At 39.8% G+C, this 26,185-nt stretch overlaps 1 protein-coding gene across 1 annotated transcript in view; it reads right to left on the bottom strand.

Moving 5' to 3' along the window:
• LOC135225148 (uncharacterized) overlaps window positions 1-26,185 on the bottom strand; it is a 314,297-nt gene that overhangs the window by 42,645 nt on the left and 245,467 nt on the right. The window contains exon 7 of the mRNA XM_064264376.1: window positions 3,425-3,463. Coding sequence (XP_064120446.1) covers window positions 3,425-3,463 — 39 coding nt within the window. The remainder of the gene's footprint in view (window positions 1-3,424; window positions 3,464-26,185) is intronic.

Genomic DNA, 26,185 nt, shown 5'->3' with positions numbered 1-26,185 from the left:
GTGCATAAATACTTTTGCTCATTATTATTATTATTATTATTATTATTAATTATTATTATTATTATTATGGAACAAGCCCACAGGGGAAATTGACTTGAAATTAAAGCTTCCGAGAAAAAAAGGTGTCCTTTCGAAAGCAGTCAAAAAAGATCATGGAAAATACAGAAAGCAGAGACCAGTTATGAAAAAAAAACCATTAATCAACAAATTAATAAATAAAAAAATAAGATAACATTTAATGGTCTTTGTAGAAACTGAGGTGATAATCAGTTTCCTTTCTATGATAACAAAACTGCAATAACAAAACTGCAATTGCCGAATTAATCGAATTATGAATTGCAAAAAATAAAAAAATTAAAATCACTGGTCTTTGTTAAAACTGGAGCCATATTCAGTTTTCTGAGACATATTTGTGAGAGGACCTATATATGCAGCATTCGCCGCACACTTATATATATCTGGCACCACGACGACAAGAAATTTATCACAGCTCATAACTAGAAAAAACAAAGATATTAACCGGACGTCATTAAAAATTATTTTCGAGAAACATGTATTGACACGAGGTTGTGCTATCACTTCAGAACAAAGGAAAAAAAAGTGTGCTATCGGTTCAGGACAAAAAATAAAATTTACAGAAAAAAGTTTGTTACTTTACAATAAAAGTTGAAGAATTGATCTTAATTGTTTCTACGGGTTTGTTTCGATTTCAAAATCTTCAAATAAATAAATAAATATATAACTCGTTGAAATTCCTTTAGATGTATCTTTCTCAGAGAGCCTAATGATAGCCAGACAGACAAACAGAAGGATAAACAGAGAGAGAGAGAGAGAGAGAGAGAGAGAGAGAGAGAGAGAGAGAGAGAGAGGTCATATCTGTCTTCGGTCCCGTAGACAGACAGACGGACAAATAAGACAGGGACAAATTAAACTTCCTTCAAAGTTTTCTTAAAAGAGAGAGAGAGAGTCGCCTATCTGTGGCACTTATACATGGTCAAATTAAACCTCCTTCGAACTTCGCTAGAGAGAGAGAGAGAGAGAGAGAGAGAGAGAGAGAGAGAGAGAGAGAGAGAGAGTTTTATCTCATCTTGGTCACACAATGCTCTCTCGACGTCCATATTGTTCGGTGCAGAGGGACATTCTCCCACCCCCTCCCCTTCACCTCTCTCCCCCTCCCCCTTCCCCCCCCCCTCCCCCTCCCCCTCCACTCAGGGGAATCGGATTTCATTGGTATCCGGCGCATGGCCACAATGCTGCTTACGTAATGGTTCCACCACTATAGAAGTGTCCCTGGGACCCACTACTACATATTTCTTTTACCCACTTCTTTATTTTTTATTTTCTCACTCCTTCTTCTTCTTCTTTGGCCACAGAATGATCTCTCGCGGAGATGAATAACTGGGAGAGAGAGAGAGAGAGAGAGAGAGAGAGAGAGAGAGAGAGAGAGAGAGAGAAAGAACGTCATTTGTCTGTAGTCTTGTAACATGGTTAAATTAAACCCTATAAAAATACTAGTTCATATATTTTCGCTTGAGGAGAGAGAGAGAGAGAGAGAGAGAGAGAGAGAGAGAGAGAGAGAGATTTGTGTGTGCGTATCAAATCGGTAATTGGTTGTAAGATGGCAACACTGATTTGCTACACACTTGTGTTGGCACCACTGGTGTATCACACACATGTGTACTACACATTTACACATATACATACATACATACACACACATATATACAAACACAAACAGCAGTATTCATAAAAGACAAAATAATATCATCCACATCAAGTGAAATTTTAATGAATATTGGTTCATATACTTTAAACTGACATTTTAATAAAAGTTATGACCTCATAATAGTGAATTGAGAGAGAGAGAGAGAGAGAGAGAGAGAGAGAGAGAGAGAGAGAGAGAGAGAGAGAGAGAGAGAAATGTTCTTTCATAAATATTCAGTAAATTATTATGGTGAAAAAAATGAATAAAAAACTTCTCAAGTGATTCACTTTCCTCTCTAAACAGGTCATGTGGCTCAGGTCAGGTCATGTGGCTCAGGGCAGGTCATGTGGTTCAGGGCAGGTCATGTGGCTCAGGGCAGGTCATGTGGTTCAGGGCAGGTTATGTGGTTCAGATCAGGTCATGTGGATCACATCAGGTCATATGGCTCAATTCAGGTCATGTGGCTCCAGTCAGGTCATGTGGCGCCAGCCAGGATATATGTAGTTCAGGGTACGTCACGTAGTTCAGGGCAGGTTATGTGGTTGTTCAGGTTAGGTCATGTGGTTCAGGCCTGGTCATGTGGTTTAGGTCAGGCTACGATGTCTTGGTCAGGTCATGTGGCTCAAGTCAGGTCTTGTGGCTCAGGTCAGGTCATGTTGGACTAGTTGCTGATGACTTTACGGGGTAATCCAGAATTATCATTAAGATACAGATATCAACAGAGAGAGAGAGAGAGAGAGAGAGAGAGAGAGAGAGAGAGAGAGAGAGAGAGATAGAATATGTTCCATTAAATTACATACCATCATATAATTGCTAACGCGATAAAACCATCATTTCACTGATCTGAAACTATTCGTAAAATCTCTCTCTCTCTCTCTCTCTCTCTCTCTCTCTCTCTCTCTCTCTCTCTCTCTCATACAAATTGAAAATTCCTCCTTCTTCCTTCGTTTAAAAGCGAAACCTTCAGATCAGGAAATGTAATATAGATTAAAAAAAATTATATATATATATATATATATATATATATATATATATATATATATATATATATATATATATATAGGCTATATATGTATATATATATATATAATAGGTAGATATATATATATATATATATATATATATATATATATATATATATATATATATATATTATATATATAAGGCTAAAACTCCATTAGTCACAAATACAGAAAAACGCAAATGTCAGCAAAGAAAAAAAAAACTCCGGTTAAGATCACACACATAATCGAACAAAAGGAATGAAAGAAAAGAAAAGAAGACTAGCCAGGGGCCTCTTCATAAGTTGTGATCGAAGACAGAGTAAAATATAGACATGGCCAGGGACATAAACCTGGAATTTGAACCGTTTATGAATTCCAGTCCTAAACACATCTCACACGCACTTGCTGACACACACACACACACACACACACACACACACACACACACACACACACACACACACACATATATATATATATATATATATATATATATTATATATATATATAAACATACAACAAAAACATCATATAAAAAGGAAGCATTATCAACAACAGACACAGACCAAGAAATAAAAATAAAATAAATAAAAAAAACCTATCGAAATGAGAGTATCTATTTTACTTAAAAGATTTCAAATTACATACAACACTTCTGTCAGTCACATACGAACTTGCATCATGCATAAAATGTGCATACCTATTTTCTACTTACCATAGTTCGCTCTTGAATGAATTAGATGCTTTCCAATTTCTGCAAGCAAGAAGAAGAATATCAGTCAGTATTTGTTAACATGAAGTGATTTATTTATAAAATATGTATGTAAGGGATAAATATATATATATATATATATATATATATATATATATATATATATATATATATTTCCTTGCATTAAAGAATGTAGGTAGGTTGAACAGAAAATTCACAGAGAGAGAGAGAGAGAGAGAGAGAGAGAGAGAGAGAGAGAGAGAGAGAGAGAGAGAGAGGATGCCCGTGTAGTATGTCTAGTGTGGACTTGAGACCACCGAATGATTATCTGGCCTCTTCTCACCGTTCAACTGAAGGTATTTGGCATCTGATTACTCTCTCTCTAGACCACCGTGCCACTTTCGTCCCGTCTTTTAGCTCATTTTCAAACCGGACAGCCGTCATTTCTGCTTTGACGAGAGGCACAAATACGACGACACCGTCCACGTATCGTTCCATTTCGGGCCTGAATAAAAGCGCAAAATCGCTGGGAAGTGCTAAATTCAAGAGGTATGTTGGCACTGCATTCCAAGAGCCAAGGCGGTGTTGCCGTCTCGCTGGGCCTACGTGCACCCTTATCGGTCCCGAATAGTTCATCGGTTCGTAGAGCGAAAACTTTCCCCGGTTGCGAATTCCTTTCAGGACGAATGGACTAGGGTGACATCTAAATCGCGAGCAGGACGAGCAGAAACAGGAGGCAAAAATGAAAGAAGAGCCTATATGCACTTCTGAATTGGCAGAGTCCCAACCTGTGTCAGCTGTCGGTGGCCCAACTATTGCCACCATGGAGTTTTGTTTCTTTCTCCATCGCGCCGTGTCGTTAACGGCGGTATAAATTTACCGTTAGGGAATGGAGATGTGAGTCTAAGTAATCCAATTCAGCGACGGGATACGAAGGCGTCATTATTTCCTCGTTTGACATGGCTGCTAGGCAATGTTAGCGGGTGTAGGTGGTACTACTAACTCGTAATGCAAGAAAACGTCTTCGGTTCTGAAGTAGGTCTAATCATCAAGACAGAGAAGAGAGAGAGGGAGAGAGAGAGAATCATAAACCCGCAAGAATACGCCCGATCAAGGAATGCAGAATGCCTCTATACATCTATCTCCCTCCCTCTTTCAGAGAGAGAGAGAGAGAGAGAGAGGCGGTAAAATAACAGTATTCGAAAGTCTTGTTCAAGACCATAAATCCGAGGTATGTGGGGAGCAACTGGGCGTGAAAACTGGAGTTCATTTACCGCAGACTTGCTCGCTGCATTCCACACATACCAACATGGTACACTCATGTACGGTACTTATCAACTCAAGCGGTCGGGAGGCGGGAAAAGAAGGAGGAGATGGCAAGGGTAGGGGAGGGGGAAGGGAGAGAGATGGAGATAGAGGGAGGAGATGGAGGAGAAAGAAGATAGGGGGTGGAGGGGTTTTAGGGGGAGAGAGAGAGAGAGGGGGGGGAGGGGTTTGGTTGAAGTGGGTCCTCGCGTTAGGTAGGCTGCAGTACCTCGCAGCTAAAACATCCAACCTCGTTCTTCTTCTTTTGCTCTCTCTTGCTATAGCAGATTCCTCGCCGTCTCTCTCTCTCTCCCTCTCTGTTAGAATAGTGGCCCTTCAAGTAGAGGTATATTGCAATGACTGACACGTTGCCACCATTTTTCAAAATTTAGTCTTAGGGCGTTAGACCAACAGTACCAAATTTATGTACGGTTCCCCTAATAGACGGTGTCCAATAGCCTCAATATCTGTGTAGTTTTCATATCTTAACATTTGAAATAACCGCACATATTCCCCTCTAAACATGCCACTTAGTTTTATGACAAGAGGTAAATAATAAACATTGATAATAAGAAAATATTGACTTACGTTATTAATTCCCAAGTTATACGGTCAGTTCAGTGGTTTGGTATAGGCCTACATTCTCGACACGTAATCTTTACCTCGTGGCTGATATTCTAGATATCAAGAAAATCTCCTTTGTCATAATGTATAATCCAGCGTCACAAGTTATAAATCTCTAAATTACGTTCAAATGCAATGCAACTTGGGGAAGGTTAACCAAACTGCTATTGATTCTCATAGAGCCTTTTTTTTTTTGTTGGAATTGCTACAACCAATTGCTACTGAAGTCTTATGATCAATTCCAGCTATGAAAAAAAGTTACGGTAACTATTACGGTATAGAATTCATCGAGTGCCTGTAGGTAGGGTAAAAAAAAAAATAGACCCTAAATTTTTAAAACGATGAATGTCTTTACTGTTGTAATATGAAGATAAAACAATCTTCAGAATTTGTTGAACAAAACACTCAGCCCATACGGTTTGTTGCGCGGCATATATATATATATATATATATATATATATATATATATATATATATATATATATATATATATAGTGTGTGTGTGTGTGTGCAGCTTTCAACAAACTCTCACATGAAAACTCATTGAAACCGTCCGTCCCACTTAGCGAATGTCGCCTTTAACGATATTTGCATTCCGTAGAGCACGACTCGTCTAAGTTGCGACAGCATGATTCACTGATGAGTGGATATGGCATTCATTATGCATGAAAAGGTCACCATTTGTCTGTGGTGGGCTGGCTTCTCGCTTGCTTGCTTGAGGGGACTTATTATTTGTGCTTTTTTCTTTCTATTCTATTTTATTTTCTTCGGCCCCTTTTATTTGATAAGTCACATATTGCTTAGTTCTAAGGCTGTTTGTGGTTCCAGCGGTTTACTAAATGTGGTAAAAGGGCACGATTTACTTCACATTTTACACATTGTTCAATTTTTCTTTCAATTTTTTTATTTTGGCATCACTTACATCAACAAAAATATAAAAAGGGTTATTTAATTCTCTTTGATTTGTATCTCTCTCTCTCTCTCTCTCTCTCAGCATACTCAGGCCCTTTTCATTTCCAATATCGGTCTCTCTCTCTCTCTCTCAGCATACTCAGTGCCTTTTCATTTCCAATATCGGTCTATCTCTCTCTCCCTCTCTCTCTCAGCATTCTTAGTGCCTTTCCATATACCAATATCAGCCTCTCTCTCTCTCTCTCTCTCTGTCATACTTTCCGCCCACAGTACTGGTCCAATTTCTATAGGCAAACGCCCCTATATACCCCTTACTCTCGCCACCTGTCCCCCCTCCACCGGGACAATGGATGAGGGTAAGGATCCCCCCCCCCCTCCATCTCTCTCTCTCTCTCTGTGGCATCCTCCTTACTCACTCTTCCTGCCCTGCCTACTCAACTATCCCCTTCCTGCTAGGAGGAGGAGGAGGAGGAGGAGGAGGAGGAGGACGTCGGATTCCATTCACTTCCTTTTATTATTCTTCTTTTCTTCTTCTTCTCGTAGCTCGCTTCCTACTATAACAAACGGTTTCATTCATTTTTCCCTCGCCTTCGTATAGATTCAGAAACGCTTGAGAGAGAGAGAGAGAGAGAGAGAGAGACTGATGACGGTAACAGGGAAGAAACCAAGTTTGCTATAGAGAGAGAGAGAGAGAGAGAGAGAGAGAGAGAGAGAGAGAGAGAGCCTACTCTACTACATAACAACCATGTGGGCATCGCCGGTCCGTGTACCGTGCCTGCCTTCTTCCAAACACCTCCTCCCCCACCCCACCCAATATTTCCTTTTGTAGGCCTACTAGGACCCTCCCGCCCCGCCCCCCCCCCCCCCCCCCCCCCCACCTGACCGCCCACCCACTTGTTGCCCACTTCCGTCCCCGGGCTTCCTTCTTACCCTCTTCCAAAACTCTCCCTCCACTGCTGTTTGGGATTTAGGATAGGATCCTTAGGATAGGATCCCATAGGATGTCATATTTCTCACCGAGAGTCTATACGTACAGTGCAGCGGCCATTTCTGTTTGTTTACTTAGAAATGTGATATACGGGTATACAGAACAACAACAACAACAACAACAACATCGCCATTGAGATTTACATATCTCTCTCTCTCTCTCTCTCTGTTGGATTAAGAGAATGCTTTGTAACTTATTATACCTTGCGAGAAAATATTTCCTGTGTTGTGTGTGTTGGACGGGTTAAGGGAATGCTTTGTAACTTATTATACCGTACAAGAAAGTATTTCCTCTCTCTCTAACATAATAATCCTTATAAGCTGATATTTCCTCTCATAAAAATCAAAGTGTTTACAGATTTTTCAACAGACTTCTCAAACTTATCAAAAACGAATTTAAGCCACAGTACTTCTTCTTCCCTTGTGATCAAAAGACTCATGCTACGAAATATTCTTCAAATATTCCCCGCCTCGATGCGTGTCATGGCATAATCAGTGCAAACAACTTACAACTATGGAGAAAGTTCTTTAAAGCCCAATCTTCGTGTTCGGCATCCTGTTAAAATGGTGTTAATTTATTTGTTTGTTGTATGGTGTTTTTACGTTGCATGGAACCAGTGGTTATTCAACTACGGGACCAACGGCTTTACGTAACTTCCGAACCACGTCGAGAGTGAACTTCTAGCACCACATATACACATCTCTCACCTTTCAGTGGAATGCCCGAGAATCGAACTCGCGGCCACCGAGGTGGCAGGCCAAGACCATACCGATCATTTCACTGAGGCGCTGTTGAGTCGAGCTCCGTATGTTTCCGACAAGGTGGATACATGTCGGCAATTTGTCACATACTTATCACAAATCGGTTGGAAAACAAAAACATCATAAGAGGAGGGCGCTTCTCTGCTGGTTTGGCTTTGAGCTAAGCTCTGCATGTTTCCGATAAGACGTTTAAGGGTTGTTTTTATTCCAGTGTTCAAGAATTGTTTTTATTCCAATCTTCAAGGGTTGTTTTTATTCCAGTGTTCAGGAGTTGTTTTGTTCTGGAGTTGTTTTGATTCCAGTGTTTAAGAGTTGTTTTATTCCAGTATTCAAAAGTTGTTTTTATTCCAGTGTTCAAGAGTTGTTTTGTTTTTATTCCAGTGTTTAAGAGTTTTGTTTTATTCCAGTGTTCAGTTGTTTTGATTCCAATGTTTAAGAGCTGTTTTTATTCCAGTGTTTAAGAGTTGTTTTTATTCCAGTGTTCAGGAGTTGGTTTTATTCCAGGGTTCAAGAGTTGTTTGTTTTTATTCCATTGTTTAAGAGTTGTTTCTATTCCAGTGTTCAGGAGTTGTTTTGATTCCAGTGTTTAAAGTTGTTTTTATTCCAGTGTTCAGAGTTGTTTTGATTCCAGTGTCTAAGAGTTGTTTTATTCCAGTATTTAACAGTTACACAGTATAACTGTGGCAATGACTAACATTGAAAAAAAAAGTGACCTGATAATGAAAGAAACGTGAATTTAAGCAAAAAAAACTAAATACAAACTGGAAACGAAAATAAACTATGAGAAATCTTGTCTCATCAGCGTCACGAACCACTTTCAGAAAACCGACCACTTCCTCTCCTTATTCATCATCATCATCTTTTTTTATGATTCGTCACACGATCCTTACTTCACGTGTCGGCTGCTAATTTTATTTTATTTATTTTCTAGCACTTGCAAAAATAATTTTTCCAGGAACTCAGGCGTGGCAGGATGTCCGTCACTTTCTGAAAAACGTCGTCATATTCTCAAGTCAACAGTAGAATGAACAAGTCGAAAATGCGCCGAAGTGTCTTCGGCGCAATCGAGCTTTCTGTAAAGCCGCTACAGCGTATAATCAATTTGTTTTGTTTGTATGGTGTTTTTACGTTGCATGGAACCAGTGGTGGTTATTCAGCAACGTGACCAACGAGGCCACCGAAAATAGATCTTTCTTTCAGCGGTCTGAGTATAAATGCTGTACGAGCCGCGGCCAACGAAACTTTAACCCCGACCCGGTGGTGGTGGCCTCTCCTACACCGTTGCCAGACGCACCATTATGGCTAACTGTAAACTTAAATAAAATAAAAACTACTGATGCTAGAGGGCTGCAATTTGGTATGGTTGATGATTGGAGGGTGGGTGATCAACATACCAATTTGCGGCCCTCTAACCTCTGAGGGCGGACAGAAAAGTGCGGACAGACAAAAGTGCGGACGGACAGACAAAGCCGGCGCAATATTTTCTTTTACAGAAAACTAAAACAGTGGACTGAATTTTCAAACCAATTATAGTAAATCGTCGTTTAAGCACATCAGTGCAAATCAAACTGGCCGCGAGAATAAGCCAATTCGAGTAAATGAAGAATAGGATATTATTGGATGAGAGATGAAAAATTAATACTAATCCAGATTAAGGGTGTGAATGGTCACTAAAGCAACGTCAAATTAAAACCAAATGTCCATAATAATGAATTGGAATTTATTTAAGTATTAGTAGCTAACTTTATCAATGAAATACAGGCTCTGAAACGAAGCACAATGTAAATTCCTTCGTGTTGTCTTTTTCCGTTTATACGCCATTTTTTTTTTTTTTTTTTTTACAAAAGTTTGTGTAATTTCCACCATATGCAAATTATTCACGATATATGAACGAATATTCAAAATGAATACATTTTTTTCTTCTATAAAAAATAAACAATATTTGGGTGTGTTTTTACACAACTCAAATGTTGACAACACGAAATGGTCGATTTATTACGTTTAAAGCAATAGTTCAAAATATATCCACTGGGAAAGAAAACTTCGGTATCTAGTGGAAAAAAAACGTCGGTAGTTAGTGGGAAAAAAACTTCGGTAGCTGGTGGAAAAAACGTCGGTACCTAGTGGGAAAAACTTTGGAAACTAGTGAAAAGAAAAACTTTACTATCTAGTGGGAAAAAACTCCAGCTTCTAGTGGAAAAAACTTCGGCATCCAGAGGGAAAAAATTCGGCACCTAGAGGGAAAAAAAACTCGGAATCTAGTGAAAATATCTTCGGCATCTAGTATGGATAAAACTTCGGCAACTAAAAAAAAAAAAAAAACTCCGGTTACTAGTAGGGAAAAAAACATCGTAACAAAAAAAAAAAAAAAAACCTTCCGGAACCAGTGGGAAAAAACTTTGGTAACTAGTGGGAAAAAAATCGGTAACTAATAAAAACCTTCGGTAGTGGGGAAAAACTTCGTTATCTAGCGACAAAAAAACAATGTTCAACACATATATACTATACCTCTGTCCGAAACCAGTATAAATATTGCTATATATTACAATAATCATTCTCTCACTAACTTATACCATCAAACATTATAATTACATCTGCCGGAAGAATTCTAGGAATAAGAACAGTGAATTAAATAAATATTTGGGTATTTAACCTCCCCTGAGGAGTAGATAGTAAAGACATACCCAGGCCACTGGGCATTCTAACTAAGGGCATGGATATAATAGCTTTTGGGCACTGGGTATATAGAGCTGTTGAGCTCTAGTTCCCAAGGAGCGACACAAACACAGAGAGAGAGAGAGAGAGAGAGAGAGAGAGAGAAGAGAGAGAGAGAGAGAGAGGGGACCACATTTTATGACCGCAAGGATAGTCCTTGTCGGTTAGTCGACCATGGATAGAGAGAGAGAGAGAGAGAGAGAGAGAGAGAGAGAGAGAGAGAATCAAAATAGGACACATTAATAAGCCCTTGTCGACTTTTGTAAATGTATACCTATATACTGTTTTAATTCGAGAGAGAGAGAGAGAGACAGAGAGAGAGAGAGAGAGAATCAAAATAGGACACAATAATTTGTCCTTGTCGACTAATGTAAATGTATATACCGTTTTAATTCGAGAGAGAGAGAGAGAGAGAGAGAGAGAGAGAGAGAGAGAGAGAGAGAGTGTGTGTGTGTGTGTTACTACACCTTAGCTGTGGTATTCTTCCTTCGTCATGGGTTCCTTACCTTCCAACCAACCACCACCCTCCCCCTTCCTTCCTTCCTACTCACCTCTATATATTTCCACGTGGTTATCCTCCTCTCTCTCTCTCTCTCTCTCTCTTCATCTGACTATTTTTTCGCTTCCCGTAACACTCTATAGACTGATTGATTGACGCGTTTATAGTCTGGCGTCGCACAGCTCTCTTTCCCGTGTTTTAATTTTAATTTTCAAGTCATCTGCGGTCCTATTTTCCCGAATCAAATCAGGCGTTAAATACTATATATATATATATATATATATATATATATATATATATATATATATATATATATATGTACTTATTACACATCATCGTGATCCATATATACATGCATTAAGCTACAAATGTCCTTTAATATCCAATTCGCTCTAGCTCGGAATTAATATCTTTTCATATATGTTAACAGAAGGAAATTTTTCTATATAATAATTTCGTCCTCTCGTGGATTCGAACCAGCGCACATCGGACAGAAGAGAAATAGGTCCTGATTTCTCTCTCCTCTGTCCGCTAGTTCGAATCCACGAAAGGACAAAATTATTATCAAATAAAATATTCCCCTTCGGGTAACATATATATCAAAATATATTAATTCCGAGGTAGAGCGAATTTGGATATTAATGGACATTTGTAGCTTAATGCATATATATATATATATATATATATATATATATATATATATATATATATATATATATATATAATCGGTGACGCATAACATTAGAAACAAAAGAGTAACACTAATAGCGACGGACATCAAAAATAACAAAAGCATATGAGGAAAGAAAGGTAAGGTAGGATAAGAGCTATTTTGAATGCCATTTAAATCTGCGTTATGGAAACTTAAGGTTTGGTAACGATATTTTTCCTAAGTAAATTATGACAATTTTTTCTTATTTCCTCTAGAATTATGAGTTTAATCAACTTTTAAAAATGTCGTTCTAAAACCTTAAGTTTTCAGAACGCAGATTTAAGTGGTATTCAAAATAGCTCTTGAATCTTGAATCGCCATTAACGACACAATATATTTCGCATTCCTTTGGAGTGATTCAGTAATCTTCAAATGATCACGCAGCTGCATTTTAATTCTCAGTGAGAGAGAGAGAGAGAGAGAGAGAGAAGAGAGAGAGAGAGAGAGAGAGAGAGAGCAAATATCACATTTGGACACAGGCCGCTACACCCTCACCTTTAACCCATACAATTATTTATAAATAAAGTGAAAACATTTATTAAAATTGAAAACATTCGCTGCTAAAAACATCTACGGAATGTTCATAAATATTCCCCGATAGTCTATGAACGCTAACATAATCATTAAACCGTAGAATGTTGGCAAAATCGAGGACTAGATGAAAGAGGGTTTATGTAAACCTGATACCGGTAAGTGGTGAAATTCCGTTTCATTTCAAAATCCCTAATTGACGCACGAGGAGATTACCAGGAGATTACCATCATCAGGTAATTCTTTATAATAACCAGTTACTGAATAACCTTCGTTTCCGCTATGAATTACAAATCGACTTCACTTCCGACACGGATTACAAAATGCAAATTATTCCAATTATTTTTTTTTATCGTTGTCGTTAGCGGCCAAAAATGATTATAATGTCGACTGTAAATTGCGGTGAATATCCGTGTCCTCTCTCTCTCTCTCTCTCTCTCTCTCTCAGCTTGACAACCTGAAGCTGTGAGACTGTTATTGAATGTGTATCACTTATGTATGCATACATACTTGTATATACCTATATTGGCCTTAACGCTATAGACGTCAGGAAATACCACGGTCATACAATGAACATATTATAACGTCCTAATGATGGGAATATATATACATATAGTTAAGCGTATATAATAATATATATATATATATATATATATATATATAGATATATTTATATATATATGAATAAACATCTTAAAATGAAAAAACGAAAAAAACTTACGAGGCAATGCGATTTTCCCTAATTACGACGGAATCTCTCTTGCATCCTGGTCGTGACGTCACGGCATCCCGCGCGCCACCGAGGATTTTGACTAATTACGGAACTACCGTTTCAACCCCCGTCGGCTCTGATACAACAATGACGTTAATTTAACGGTAACGAGGGCGGAGATGACACCATCGGCAAAAGAAAAAAAAAAAGCTGAATAAGTGATATATACATAATGGGAATGTAATGGTTTTACAATAGCGATTAACAGTGGATAATAAATAGCGAACACGCGCGCGCGCACACACAAACACACACACATTATATATAGAATGGAATATAAGCCATAAGCCAAGCGCTAGGACCTATGGGGTTATTCAGCGCTGACAAGAGAAACCGAGAGTACACAGGTCTAAAAGACGCAACAGGAGGATGGATAGTAAGTTGGATGAAAGAGAATATGAACGGAGGTACAGTAAAAGGAATGAAAGGGGTAGTAGGCAGCTAAGGGCCTATGGCAGGGACGCTGCGAAGAATCTCAAGTAATGCCTACAGTGCCCCCGCATGAGGTGCACTGACGGCAGTTTCCCCAACGCGGATTTTAGCATCTTTTCCCCATACAATAGACGGAGGCCGAGGAGAGCGTGGAGGGTGGTGCAGTGTTTGTAAGGGGGCTAGATGAGATGCTGATGAACATTTGACGTAGGCGTATGAAGCCTTCAATGAAGTGGAAGCTTTACTACATAGGGTTTCATCCATGATTCAGACGATAAAGCATGAATATGAAAGTAAGGTTTCATCACGATTCAGACGTTAAAAGTATAGATATGGAAGTAACAGCTGTGTTGATCTTCCTTTGTTAAAGTAAAATGGGTTACCTAATATTGTTGTTCGGGGAGGAGGAGGAGGAGGAGAATCATCCACTAAAAGATAGCGGCATGCCATACGCAAAGACCGCTCGATGAATCAATTTTAACAACTGCTGATGTAGTAGGCATAATCTCTACTATATTCAACAACAATTGATCTAAGCATTAATAATATTACTAACAACTGCCGTTTCTTCCCTACATTAAACGACAATAACAACAAAGCAACGATATAAAAATATAACATTTACAGTAACAAAAATCAACCTAATAAGGAAATAAAAAAATTTGGGTGAAAGGATTCATTCCTACAAAACAATCCTTGACCCGCCCGCCCCAGTATGCGACATCAAGGAGAGAGAGAGAGAGAGAGAGAGAGAGAGAGAGAGAGAGAGAGAGAGAGAGAGAGAGAGAGAGTACGAAATGGGCGTGGAATGTAACATCATATGACTTTGAGTCATAGATGACGAAGATGATGATGATGATGATGATTGTGAGGAGAGGAGGAGGAGGAGGGGAGGAGGAGGAGGAGGAGGAGGAGGAGGAGGATGGTGGTGACGTCACATCTACAGCAGCCATTATTTAAAAAAATGAAAAAAGATATCATGAATAAAAACCATACCAATCTTGTTACGAATGTCAACCTTTCATGATCAATTTGGTCTCTTCAAGGCAACACCGCCTTTGTTTACTGAGATTTAAGAGAGTCGGAAGGAAATACGAGAGAAGAAGAAGAAGAAGAAAGCCTAAGGTCTACTACCCATGCAAAGAACAGCTGATCAAACAGAAGACGTGCGAATTGCGCACACTCCGTTTCTGCCCTCTGCAAGTTACTTCCCCTGCCTCAGCAGACAGAAAACACCAATAAAAATTCTAAATACAAGGAATTACAAAAACATAAAAATATACGTATATAAAACGACATTATGAGGAAGGAAACGAATACGAATCAGCGATGGATACAAGGAAAGAAAATGGCCTGAGATGCAATCATTGGACAGAATTCTTTGAAATGACTGGCACAGGGCGATATACGAGTATATAACTATAGGGGTAACATTTTCCTTTTCGGCAATGGTAGGAATACTGTAGAAGCAATATATATATATAATATATATATATATATGTTATATATATATATTTATATATATATATATATACTAAATATATTTTATATATTATTATATATATATAAAGATTGCTTTTATGTATACTTTATACAGATTTTTATTGACATGGTTAATGAAAAAGCTTGCTACAAATAACGATAAACAATGAATCAAGAGATCAAGGAACAGAGGTTGTGTGTGTAATGTACTATATATATATATATATATATATATATATATATATAATATATATATATATATATATATATATATATATATATATATATATATATATATATATATATATAGATATATATATATATATATATATATATATATATAATATATATATATATATATAATATATATATATATATATATATATATATATATATATATATATATATATTATATATATATATATATATATATATATATATATATATATATATATATATATATATATATATATATAATATATATATATATATATATATATATATATATATATATATATATATATATATATATATCGACTTCAACATCCAAGTCATCTCGATATAACTTACTGGCACGTGGTTTTTTTCAAGCTGACGGTAAAAATCCGCAGCTGATATATTTGTCACCAATAGCGGGCGCTAAGCATGAAGTTACACCAATCACGAATAGCTCAGTGACATCGACTGAAGATATTTACCGTCAAGTGCAAAAATGAAGACTATAAATAAATCCCTTCCTGGATAACTAGATAGTGATAGAGCATTTATTAACATCTAAAACTATCACTGTTATAACACAGCTTGAAATCGTTTTCTCACATTCCACTGGAATTGGAATATAGAATTTAGGCCAAAGGCCCAGCGCTGGAACCTATGAGGTCATTCAGCGCTGAAAAAAATGTAGAAATAATTGTTTGGGTTGGGTGGAAAGTTAGGATGAGAGAAAGAGAAAATGAACGAAAGTAGAGTAAAACGGACAGAAGAGGTCGCAGGCAGCTAAGGGTCGAAGGGACGCCGCAAAGAGCCTTAAGCAGTGCCTACAGTGCGCCGCTTGAGGTGCACTGTCGGCGCTAACCCCCTGCGGTGAATTTCGGATTAAGAATATGGACCGACTGCATTGCAAAGCAGATTGTAATTGGTAATGGTTATGTATATATAGTAATATATATACTAATATATTATATATATATATATAATATATATGTGTGTGTGTGTGTGTCTATATATACCTATATAAATATATATATTGCAATGTTGTACTGATATTTGGACCACATGCAATCCCTGATTGATATGAGACCTAAAACCCTTAGCGATTTCAATCTATCCATTATCTGATCATTTTTAACTTCACGAATCCGTCTATGAAAGGCAGACAACACAAGGTTATTAAATGTTTGTTTGTTTGTATGGCGTTTTTACGTTGCATGGAACCAGTGGTTATTCAGCAACGGGACCAACGGCTTTACGTGACTTCCGAACCACGTCGAAAGTGAACTTCTATCACCAGAAATACACATCTCTCACCCCTCAATGGAATGCTCGAGAACCGAACTCGCGGCCACCGAGGTGGCAGGTCAAGACCATACCGATCACGCCACTGAGGCGCTTACAAGGATATTAAATGGTATACCTCACTGTAGTCTTACAAACGAGGTACTACAACATATTGGTAAAAGCACAAGACATCCGTCTAATGTACAAAATACAGAATATACACGCCACCAGCGATGACTCGGCCATTTTTACACTGCAAATGAAAATGCCATTTTGAACAGATAGAACAGAAGAGAATACTAATTCTAGGCCAAAGGCCAGGGCGCTAAGATCTGTGAGGTCATTCCGCGCTGAAACGGAACGGACAGTTAAAAGATTTAAAGTCAGATGAAAGAAAAAGGAAACGAACGGAGATACAGTTAAAAAGAAACCTAAAGTAATGCCTACTGTGCACCGCATAAAGCATCAGTTTTAAAAGAAGCTTGCAGAAAGCATCACATCTTTTAATTCTTCTTCAAAACAGAAGACTAAATATAGATCTTGAAGGGACGAAGGAGTGGCGCCCAATTTCTTATTTGGTTCTTTCTTAAATGCTGCCGCATATAATCTGTTATCACAAGACCATGAGGGGTCTCTCTCTCTCTCTCTCTCTCTCTCTCTCTTTTTAATTATATTTCTTGGGCACAAATTTCTTTTTTTAAATACATCAGCGCATTCTCTTATTTAAAGACCATAGGTCTCTCTCTCTCTCTCTCTCTCTCCCTAGCAACGAATGAAAAACCTTTCTTTTATATAAAAAAAAAAATGCAAATTCCTCAGCAAGTGTTCAATCCCAGTACAATATTGTTCGTGAAACTTTGTTCATCCAATTATTATCTGACAGCAGATGGTCCTCCGTAATATATATATACTACATGCATGGAGTCCCTTTAAATTCATTATACGCAGTTGTTTTATCTGTGTTTAAATTCATCTTACAAGGACAATTTATCCAGTTATTAATTTTGTTTATTTTTTTTTCTTTGGGCCGACTCCGTTATCAAAAGATATGTCCTTATATATATAATATATATATATATATATATATATACTATATATATATATATATATATATATATTTACATATAATATTACAGTATTAAATAATTCAGGACTGTCGCAATTACAAGTTCTTAATATATACATACATATACATACACATACACACACCCACACACACATATAATGTATTATATATATATATATATATATATATATATATATATATATATAGTTATATATATATATACATAGTATATACATATATATGCATGTTATAAATATATATACATATATATATACTATACACATATATATGTTTATATACATACATACATACATACACACACACAATATATAAATAATCTTGTGCATGGATGGAAGCCAGCGTTTATAAACAAGAAAGAAATAACGAAGCAATTAAACAAGAAAAAAAATTAATAAGATCGCAGTATTATAGATATTTATTTACAAACATATTTTCAATATACAATACCAAAAATACTTTTTTATAATCTTACAAAATTTATATGTACACCCTCAATTGCAATATATAAGTAGTATTTGCATACTACAAAAAGTACAGGTTTTTTTATATTACAAATAGTATATATTAAATCCCATACCCAAAAATATATATAATGTACAACTACGCATCAAATATATATCTCACAACGAGTTTAACTATTTATGTAAGACGAAATATGTAAAATAACAATAAAACTTAAGCTTAGTTTATGGTAAGTTGGAAAAAAATCAAGACAGTAATGAATTAAGAATTTAAAGAAAAAAAAATTACAAAAATACAGCAGGATTACATAAATGCAAGAGAAGATTCGAGTTACAGAATTAATGTTTGAATCGCTGTTAATATCACAAAGCACATTATATCTTGTTAAACGAGTTGTATATTTAATGTACATAGTATATTTAACTACAGTTTCACATCTCCAGAGAGAGAGAGAGAGAGAGAGAGAGAGAGAGAGAGAGAGAGAGAGAGAGAGAGGACATGAACTGTACAGGAAGTCAAACATGATGCACACAAGTCTCACATCTACAGAGAGAGAGAGAGAGAGAGAGAGAGAGGAGAGAGAGAGAGAGAGAGAGAGAGAGAAATACATTGTTAACTACATGCAGTATAGCATCTGCAGAGATCGAAAGAGAGAGAGGAAGAGAGAGAAAATCTGCACTTGATGCAGAATATAATACTGATGAACCGATAGGCATTAAACCAATACATTCTACAGACCTTGTAGGCCTAACTCCAGCTCAGCATTTATAACAGTAATACCTGCATGTTCGCTAGAGTCGTGGCATAGTACTATGCAATAGTACTATTCGGATCGATAATGTCATTAGTGTTGTTGTATAATAGTAGGTACTCATAGCAACAATCAAATAAACAGTGCTTATAGCACTAATAATGTGAATAGCATTGATAATACTAACAATGTGCTCAGTACTAAACACGGGACTAGTACTAGTACTAAGCTTTAGTACTAGTACTAGTAAGCTTATAATGTGAATAGCTAGTACTATGTACCGATATCAGTAGCACTAACAATACTGACGTGAAGTCTGGGCTATGGGTTGAAAATAGTTCAGAAGACATACATAGATGCATGAGGAGAGAGAGAGAGAGAGAGAGAGAGAGAGAGGAGAGAGAGAGAGAGAAGGGGGGGAGGAGGAGGAGTAAGCGATTAACAGTAAGAGCGTGGGAACATGGGTCGTGGGAGAGTAACGCTAAAGGAATGTGGGTGCGAAGGATAATCCCGGCAAGGAGAGAGAGAGAGAGAGAGAGAGAGAGAGAGAGAGAGGAGAGGGGGGGGGGAGGAAACTCGAGCTTAATATTACTCACTATTGATGCCTTCACACACACACAAGCACAAAATTCAAAGAAAATTAAAGGTGGCGGAGAAACCTAGCGATGGGAACGGTCTTTAGCTTAAACGAAAGGAAGGAGAGAGAGAGAGAGAGAGAGAGAGAGAGCATGGACGGAAGAAAGACAAGCATCAAGACTGAGAAAGAGAGCGAGAGAGTTTGTGTGAGAGAGAGAGAGAGAGGGAGACGGAGAAAGCATAGACGGACGAAAGAATGATGACGGCCGTGGGAAAGCTACATGAGAGAGAGAGAGAGAGAGAGGAGAGAGAGAGAGAGAGAGAGAGAGAGAGAGAGAGAGAGAGATTCCTACCAATGGCTATGACAAGCGTGACTGACTAGCGGGTTTTTGGCGAGAAGGCATCATGGGTGGCGATATTTGCACCCCCCCCCTCCCCTCCCCCCTTCCACCGAAACAAACCCCACCCCAAATGTCGCCATGCGGCCGCCTGTGGCATTCACAAACCCTCTACGACGAGCTATGCAGACTGAATGGCAAAAGGCGGGGGGGGGGGGGGGGTGCTGCTCCTTCTGGCTCTCGTTAAACGAGTTAAAAAGCATTTTAAATGAATTCGGAGCAGAAGCTACAATTAATGTGACTAAAATGATAAAAAGGATAAGAATTCAAAAGATAAAAAAACAAAACACAAGAATGGACATTTACCTTTAACGTAGGTCTGATGACCCCGTGTGTTCATCAGCTGAATTATTTTGATGCTGTCAAGGTGCCAGCGAGAACAGAAGACATAGTCTAAGACCTTCTTCCTCCCCCCTCTTCTTCTTATTCTTCTTCTTCAGGAGTTCGTCGAGTCGTCACTTTGATCAAAATCACACCTCTCTGTCTCCTTCGACGGGATGGTTCCTCCCTTCGTCCAAACGGCGTGGTCCTTCGTGTCTATCTTTTTTTTTTTTAAAGAAATACCTTTGGTCACATACATATTTCATTCCACCCACTACGTGTAACATCTTCGAATTAGGATTATTGGGAGTTTTTTTTTATGTATCTAAAACGTCATAATTGCACATTTTATTCCCCCTGGGATACATATTCCCACCGGGGAGTTCATTTGGAAGGGCCATGTCTCTCCCTCCCTCTATAAAGGGACTGGAATTCTTTTCCATACGAAGGTCGAGTTCAAGTGGTCGCCCTCCCTTCCTCCCCCTCCCCCTCGTCGTGGTTAACCCCCCATTTGGGCCCCTCACACTCCTGACCCCCTCTCCTCTCTCTCTCTCTCTGTATCTCCCCCTAACCTTCCACCATCTCCCACCAACATGCCATCGCCGGCGCCATGCAAGTGGTCCGGTCATCAACCCCTATAACCCTTCAGCCATTTTTTCCTGATTTAATTCATTCTATGTCATACAATCCATCCTGCGACATCAGTTCCGTTAGTCCTTTCATTGTGGTATGCGGAGGAAAACGCTGACAAGCGGCAGTCGCCGAACTTCCCATCATTTTTCTCCTCGAGTAGTCGGCACGAAATTCCACTGGGTCTGGTGAGGTTTTCTCGCGTCATACCGTTCACAACTCGTAAGTTTTCTGCAGCAGCTGCTGCTGCTGCCGCTGCTGCCGCTGCCTTTCGACCTACTACGTCCCTGGGTCGAAGATAAGAGGATAGGTGTCTCTCTCTCACACACACACACACTCCCAGAGAGAGAGAGCAGTCTCAACAAGTGTCTGTAGCTGAGGGAAAGATTCTCCTCTTCCACTCTGGCACCGGTTGTTGGCACCCGTAGCACCAGATGAGACTTCTATTAATGTTGGCACTCCTGACGGAGAAGCAGCAGCAGCAGCTAAGTAAAAGGTCAGAGAGGAGGAGTAGTAGGTGGTGGGAAAGGAACATACCACCAAGGGAAGTATCATTATCATTACATATTATGGCTAAAGATGGCTGAACTTCTCTCTCATACTTCTGCCGGCTGCCGAAGAGAGAGAGAGAGAGAGAAAGAGAGGGGAGGTTTTAACGGCACGACGTCGGTTTTCGTATGTCCACGAGGCCGCTGCTCGATATGGCTGCACTAGGCTACATTTTCTTATCTTCCACAAGCTCAAAGTTCAAGTTGCATCACTTTTTCTTTGGGTAACTTATTCAGCACTTCAACACTTTGTCCCAATTCTCAAACAGACTGATGTCAGCAGTAAACCAGCGGCAATCGGCGTCGATATTTTGGGCTTTCAAACACGTTGAAAGGGAGAGAGATCACGTTTCATCTCACTATACACATTTCCAATCTATATTTAGTAGTTCCTCGTTAAGTCCTTTGAGCGAGAGAGAATAAGGAATTTCGGGAAGGCAGATCACCTACACACGAATCGTCCAAATTACTTCGACAAATCTTTCCTCGAATCGTTTTTCTTGCCACCATTAGAGAAAAAATCTGCACTGTGGCTCGCAGATGTCACTTTAGAAAAAACAGGAAAAAAAAAAAAAACAGGCGCCCAAGCCAACTGTGGGGATAAAATCCTTCGCACAACAGAACAGTTTCACATCAAAGGGATCGATTATCACAATCCCGTGTCCGTTGTCAAAAACGAGCTACACACATATCCACAGTTTCTGCAGTCTTCTGGCGACTGTACCAAAATGATAAAGACAGCAGCACGAGGAGGAGCAGAAGGCGGAGGAGGAGGAGGAGGAGGGCAGAACATCCGCTTGCTTACCAGCTGCGGAATTTGATGGCGTAGGACACACCACCAGTAGTAGGACACGACACACCATGTGGGTGGATAGGTGGTAGTGTGTGGTTAATTATGCAGATGTCTGAGGCGCCGTTGTATGGAAAATATTTATAGAATGGTGTCCGTGCATGGTATGAGAGAGAGAGAGAGAGAGGTGGGCCCCTTCCCCTTCCCACCGCCCCCTTCACCAAAGGATGTGCGCGGGTGTGCGTTTCGCTGTGACGTGTCAGTTGTTCACGCTGAACACATGTGCATAAAAGCCGAGAGAGAGAGAGAGTCTACACAGCCATATCATCAAAAGCTCGAAGACCTTACATCACAGAATATACTACTCGAAGGCGGTGTCTCTCATCACATCCACCTTCGGATGATGTGTCCGTGGAATTAAGGAGGCTCCACAGGGCATACACACACACACACACACACAAACAACAGGGGGACGACGACACGACATTCCGCATAATATAAAGTAACAAAGTGTCTGTGTGAAGAAAAGGGCGGGTGTACATATGTACGTATTTGGGTATCTCTGGTGATCGTATATCCGTGAGAGAGAGAGAGAGAGAGAGAGAGTGAGCACCACTGAGAGCTGTCATATGGGCGTAGTAGAAGATAGTGTGGGTTGCGTTAACGTGGGCCGTCCAAAAGACTTTGCGTTCACATTCCTCACGCCACAACTTCTCTCTCCTGAAGGAGGCCCGAGAGAAGGAAGGATAGATAAGACATCTTTACGCCACAACTTCACTTCGTGGAAATATGTTGCGTTACAGCGTAGGCGTATCATCATCAAGAGGCTGCTGTTGCTGCTGCTGCTACATACGCCCAACAGGAGTGTTGTTGGACGTAGGGGATCGAGGGGAAGGGGATGATGAAGGGGGAGGGGAGAGAGGGGAGGGTGGTGTATATTAAGGGGAATCCGGTAGGGAGTTCTGGACGGGGAGGGGGGGAGAGCCGTAGACCCGGGTAGCCGGTGCTCTTCAACCACGACCACCACTCTCTCTCTCTCTCTCTCTCTCTCTTTCTCTCTCTCTATAAATAACTGTTGTAGCAGCAGCAGCCACCCACATCCTCGCTATTTCTCTGTGATTTCCTTCTTCGCTGTTTTCATCTTCGGGGCTGGAGCAAATATTTCTTCCCACGATACGAGGGGGTTGCCTCCTCTCTCTCTCTCTCGTCCCATCCCCCTCTCAAAAAAGGGGGTCGAGGCCCCCTCCACCACCACCCCCCTAGATAGAGAGCCGTTCTCCAAATCTTCTCTCGTCCTCTCACCGTCTGATCACGTGTTTCACTCCCCATCCGAAGGGCACCATCTCGCAGCAGACTGCCGTTGCCCCTCTCGCAGTTGAAAAGGGTGTGGTGGTGGTGGTGGTGGTAAAAGGGGGGAAGGGGGGCAGTGAAATAGGGCGATAGAGCACTTTTTAAAAGGGGCCCCATTCGCCCCCTTCCTCGTGTGTGTGTGTGTGCTGAATCACCATCTCTTGCACTGGTTCAGCCTACATCATGATCATCACTCCTCTTCGTACACCACATATCGTGCACCTCCTCCTCTTCCTTTTGTAAGAATCACGGGCTCCTCCTCGTGGCGCGGATTCCAGAGGACCCACCGAGGAGGAGGAAGAAGAAGTAGAAGAAGCGGGCCTTCCTTCACCACCAAGGAACCCTGGAACCAACCGGGTCCTTTACCCCATCGAGATTCCTGGGACGGACGGACGAGACGACCGACGCGAGGTCTTTTCCCGGCGATGTCACCTGTACGTCTGCCTCGCACTCACTCGCTGAAGCTCCATCCACCACATCGTGATCGTCACCCGACCCTGGCCTGGGAGCCACGAAGACACGGTTGCCAGTGCATCTAATCCGCCATCCTTCCAGTCGCTGGCGATCAAAGGGCATCATCATCCTTCGAAGGTCTTTCCTGGCCCTCGGAAGGAGGGCGGCGGCGAAATTCGAGGGGGGCGATCGACGCTGCCTGAAAGAACGAGCAGTGGACGGGAGAAATGGCTAGACTTAAATGGCTCAAGGTAAAAGAAGAGAAGTCGAGGCCCGTGTGTGATGGTGGTAGGTGGTGGTGTGGACCGCGCCGGTTGTCGGTCCCCCGTCCACACGCGCCATCTGCCGCCACCAACGCCAACTACTCCTGTCATTCACAAAACTAGTCAGCCGTCTTTGCTAGGTCGTTGCATTCTTGCGATATCAATGACTAAGGTCTCCTCCGACGAGGCCTCAGAGGAGCCCTGAGACTACGTCGACGGCTTACGTCGCCGTCGCATTCACGCCCTTCGCGAAACGACATTCTGTCGGGCTTGAAAAGACTTACCGAATCCAGTAACAAGTCTGAGAAAGGAAAAATTGCAAGTCTGTATTGCAATGTGGCAACAACGCGGATGGCAATAATGCAACATGAGAGCGAGTGGGAGACCGTTCGAGCAACCCCACACACACGTACATACACACACACACACACACAGGCAGACACACACACACACACACACACACTCCCTTCTCTGTGAATGAATAACAATGAGTAATGCATAAGGCATTCACTCGCCCGAAATGGATGAGAAAAGTCGTGTCTGTATGAACGTCGACTGTGTATATGTGAATGATAGCTGATAGATAGATAGATAGGCAGTCCGGATCGCTATGAATTCTCCAACCCCGGAAGCGCTCGAATGATTATCAGCCCTTATGGACATGGGGACACCAGCACTTAAGCGGTAGTATTATGATATTGGGGTCGGGAGGAGGAGGAAGAGGAGGGGGAGGTAGGGGAGGGGGATGGGAAAGGTATATAGTGGGTGTGAAGGCCCAGCAATCAATGGAATGCGCTGCGCAGTTAAGCGCAGTTAAACTAAAAGACGTTTGGAAATGAGGGTGTCGACATTACGGAAAAAAAAAAAAAAATTTAAACCTAGACCTATGTTGTATGGCGGATGGACCTCGGTGGTCTCATTTATGGGGTATTGATAAAACTCATCATGTCGACTCATCCTGCAGTGGTTCCTATGACGAATTCCGACGTAGCTGCTAAATATGAATGGAAATATTGTATGTTAAGAACCCATTAGCAATTTGTAAAAAGCACAATGTCCCAGTATACAAATATTCATTGTTTATTACTGTTTTGTTATATATATATATATATATATATATATATATATATATATATATATAATATATATGTCTTATCACATCACTGTGATTCATATATACGCATTAAGCTACAAATGTCCTTTAATATCGAATTCACTCTGCCTCAGAATTGATATATTTTCATATCTGTTAACCGAAGGGGAGAATCTTTTTAGTTGATAAGAAATTCGTCGTCTCACGGGCGCGAACCACGGATCCAAGAATTCAAGACTCATGTGAGCCTTAAGTTAACAACTGAATCAAAGATGAACCCTTGCTGTGTTTGTGTGTGTGCGTGCGTGCGCGCAAGCGAGAGCACATGCAAAACATACGTGTGTGTAGATATTAACGCTCATGTAATTCCACGTGTTCAACTATAGGACAAGTTTCTATAAGCCTTGAACTATTATTATTATTATTATTATTTATTATTATTATTATTATTATTATTATTATTATTATTATTCCAACCCAAATATTTGATTTAATACTGACCGAAATATACTTTAATTTCGAATTGCCAGATTGAAAAATCAACCTGATTTTGAGATTCCTTACCCTAGCATGCATGATTTTATAAAAATAAATTTTTTAATGTAGATTTTTTTAATATAATTCTAGCCGTGACGAACACACAAACGTACACATTAGCGTGTATGATTTTTTTTAACATGAAGATTTTTTAATACATTTTTTCGAAAGAGTGAAAAGAACTGAATATAATTATAGTCGTGACGAACACGCACACGGACAGACACATAAGCATGACTGTTTTCTTTTTAATATCAAGTTTATTTAAATAATTT

The sequence above is a fragment of the Macrobrachium nipponense genome, chromosome 13 (genome assembly GCF_015104395.2).
Source record: "Macrobrachium nipponense isolate FS-2020 chromosome 13, ASM1510439v2, whole genome shotgun sequence".
Lineage (NCBI taxonomy): Eukaryota > Metazoa > Arthropoda > Malacostraca > Decapoda > Palaemonidae > Macrobrachium > Macrobrachium nipponense.
The sequence above is the reverse complement of the archived record's forward strand: the minus strand, read 5'-3'. Positions and strand labels throughout refer to the sequence as shown.